Source organism: Phaethon lepturus, unplaced genomic scaffold, assembly GCF_000687285.1.
Source record: "Phaethon lepturus isolate BGI_N335 unplaced genomic scaffold, ASM68728v1 scaffold42638, whole genome shotgun sequence".
Taxonomy (NCBI): domain Eukaryota; kingdom Metazoa; phylum Chordata; class Aves; order Phaethontiformes; family Phaethontidae; genus Phaethon; species Phaethon lepturus.
The window spans coordinates 327-3,078 of record NW_010556236.1 but is presented as its reverse complement, the minus strand read 5'-3'; the positions used below and the strand labels follow the sequence as shown (position 1 = coordinate 3,078).

Genomic DNA, 2,752 nt, shown 5'->3' with positions numbered 1-2,752 from the left:
GGCCCGGCCCACAGGGAGTGGTCCTGGCGCTGCTCGGGCCAGCGGGAATCGGGCTGTGAGGTGTCTTGGGGGCGTCGCTTTAAAAAAAAGATGGGGTGCCATAGCGTATCTGTTTAAGGAGTGATTATGTGGCAATAGGAGGAGAATAAGGTAGCCTAGATCAGACCTTTTTAAGGCTCCTGTGAGAATTGCTGTGGCAGTTACAGAGATAATTTGTTTAGGGTTATAACTAGATAGCTGAGTGAGAGGTGCAGCCTTGTGGTGCACCCAGTGTCATCTTGAGTTGAGCACTCTCAACCTTCTGCAGTTCTCCCCCCCCCGCCACTCTGGCATTTTAACGTGTTGAGGTTTTAATGCTGCTCTGTGCACTGGTCCCTGTTTCTTTGTATAGTTAGTGTTTTTCTCACTATAGCAACTCCTGGATGATTACCCAAAATGTTTCATTGTGGGAGCAGACAATGTGGGATCCAAGCAGATGCAGCAAATCCGTATGTCTCTGCGTGGGAAGGCTGTTGTGCTGATGGGGAAGAATACGATGATGCGCAAAGCTATTCGTGGTCATCTGGAGAATAACCCTGCCTTAGAAAAGTGGGTAACACTGAATGTACTCCTGGATCTTCTGTCTGGGAGGAGGAGATGTTGTCTGAGAAGTAGAACTGAAGGCTGTCATCTTTCCTTCAGGCTGCTGCCTCACATCCGTGGGAATGTGGGCTTTGTCTTCACCAAGGAGGATCTGACTGAGATCCGTGACATGCTGCTGGCTAACAAGGTAGGGGAGATCAGCCCTCACCATGTTTGTGGGCTGGCAGATGCCGAATTAAAAATAAAACTGAAAATGCATGGGGAATACCTGATTATTAGGAGTCTTCAAGGATTGGGAGCTAGGCCCCTGCAGCCTTGGACAAACTATTCAAGTTCAACTTCTGTCTTGCTTGTGTGTGCCTGGGTGATGTCCATCCTGGAAGGATGTTCAGGAGGGAGTTGTTTCCATCCCATCTGAGGTGAGAATTCTTTCAGCTTCTCGTTTTCCCTTTCTTCAGGTGCCAGCAGCTGCCCGTGCCGGTGCTATTGCTCCTTGTGACGTGACTGTGCCGGCCCAGAACACTGGTCTTGGACCTGAGAAGACCTCCTTTTTCCAGGCCTTGGGCATCACCACAAAGATTTCCAGAGGGACCATTGAAATTCTGGTTAGTGAGCAGTGTGTTGCTGTTGTTGAAGTTCTTCCTTGACTGGAGGGTCCTGACTGTGGCTGTTGATGGAGCTGTGAAGGTCAAAACTCCCATTCATGCTGAAATCCTGCATCAGCAGTCTGACTCTGCGGCACTTTGGGAACTTGAAGGAGGATGTCTGGCTTGGCTCTGGTATGCAGCGTGGGGGGGGGATTTAAGTTCTCCATCAGATCTTACTTGCAGGTGAGCTACCTGTAGGTAATGCAGGAAGGGCTTTGTCTTTCTCCTAGCTGAGATGTACCTTCTTGCATGGTCTAGGGATTTCTCAACTTGCGGAGCTGAACTTAGAGCCCATTTTTGTTGTGCTTGTTTGTTCCTTTGCTTCCATCTCTTGCCATTGGAAATGTGTGTTTGTGTCCGGTTGGATTGACATGCCTGAGTTTCTTTCTGCGTATTCACTACTTTTCCCCTTATTTCTTCAGAGTGATGTGCAGCTCATCAAGACTGGAGACAAAGTGGGTGCCAGCTGCTGAACATGCTGAACATCTCCCCCTTCTCTTTCGGGTTGGTGATCCAGCAGGTCTTTGACAATGGCAGCATTTACAATCCCGAAGTGCTGGACATCACCGAGGAGACCTTGCATAAGCGCTTCCTGGAAGTGAGTGCAACAACCCCTATCCATTACATTCCACCTCTTCTGCCTAACTGCTGTGGCAGCCAGCACTGCCCCAGAATGACACAGAAGTGTCATCTCTGGTATTTTCTGTGGGGTCCTGCAGAGCCAGGAGCTCTCCCCAGTGCCCTGAAGAAACAGTCTGTCAGGGAGTACCTTCTGTAGGCTTTTTCATCTGAAGCTACTTCAGAAAGTGTTTGAGACCATTTAAATCCTTGACTAACTTCACTGGAGCTGCGTTACTTGAGTTCATTGCACGCTGTCCCTCGTTACATTGGCAGTATAGGAATGTGTTGTCACCTGCCGTGGTTGGTTTCTAGTCGTTACCTCTCAGAGCACAGAAACATGAGTCTCTCTTCTCACAGGGTGTTCGTAATGTTGCCAGCGTCTGTCTGCAAATTGGGTACCCGACCATTGCTTCTGTGCCCCACTCCATCGTTAATGGGTACAAGCGGGTCCTCGCTGTGGCAGTGGAGACCGACTACACCTTCCCGCTGGCTGAAAAGGTAATGGCTGAGTCCTGTCTGCTGTTAAAAATGCGGCTGGGCACTTTGACAGAAACGCCTTGCGTGTCACTTCGTTTGAAAGGACTCAGGCCCACCTGTGTGTGAGGGACCTGGCCTGAAAAGGGGTGTCTGCTTTCATACGTTGTGTACCATTGGCAGGAGAAAGCTGAATTACTTGGCATTCCTTCCCCTCCTGGGGCTGTTATACTTGAGTGTAGCTGAAATGTCTTTTGTCATTTGAGTCTTCATTTATGGCAGTGATAAGTGCAACTCTTTGGCTTCTACCAAGCTGCCAGTGTTCCCTTAACGATTGCAAAGGTTCAATCCTTCGTAATACTTGTTTCCTTTGAGTTTACCTTATTTTCCCCTCCTTTTGCAGGTGAAGGCCTTCCTGGCAGACCCCT

The 2,752-nt window shown here is 49.2% G+C and overlaps 1 protein-coding gene across 1 annotated transcript; it reads left to right on the top strand.

Annotated features, from left to right (window-relative positions):
* Positions 1–412: 412 nt before the first annotated feature.
* On the top strand, positions 413–2,752 carry RPLP0 (ribosomal protein, large, P0; the record flags this gene model as incomplete). Its single annotated transcript, XM_010292414.1, is given in 7 exon segments — positions 413–588; positions 682–769; positions 1,041–1,187; positions 1,652–1,691; positions 1,694–1,827; positions 2,208–2,348; positions 2,728–2,752. Coding segments are annotated over 7 exon segments (751 nt in total), but the record flags the coding sequence as incomplete, so codon positions are not given.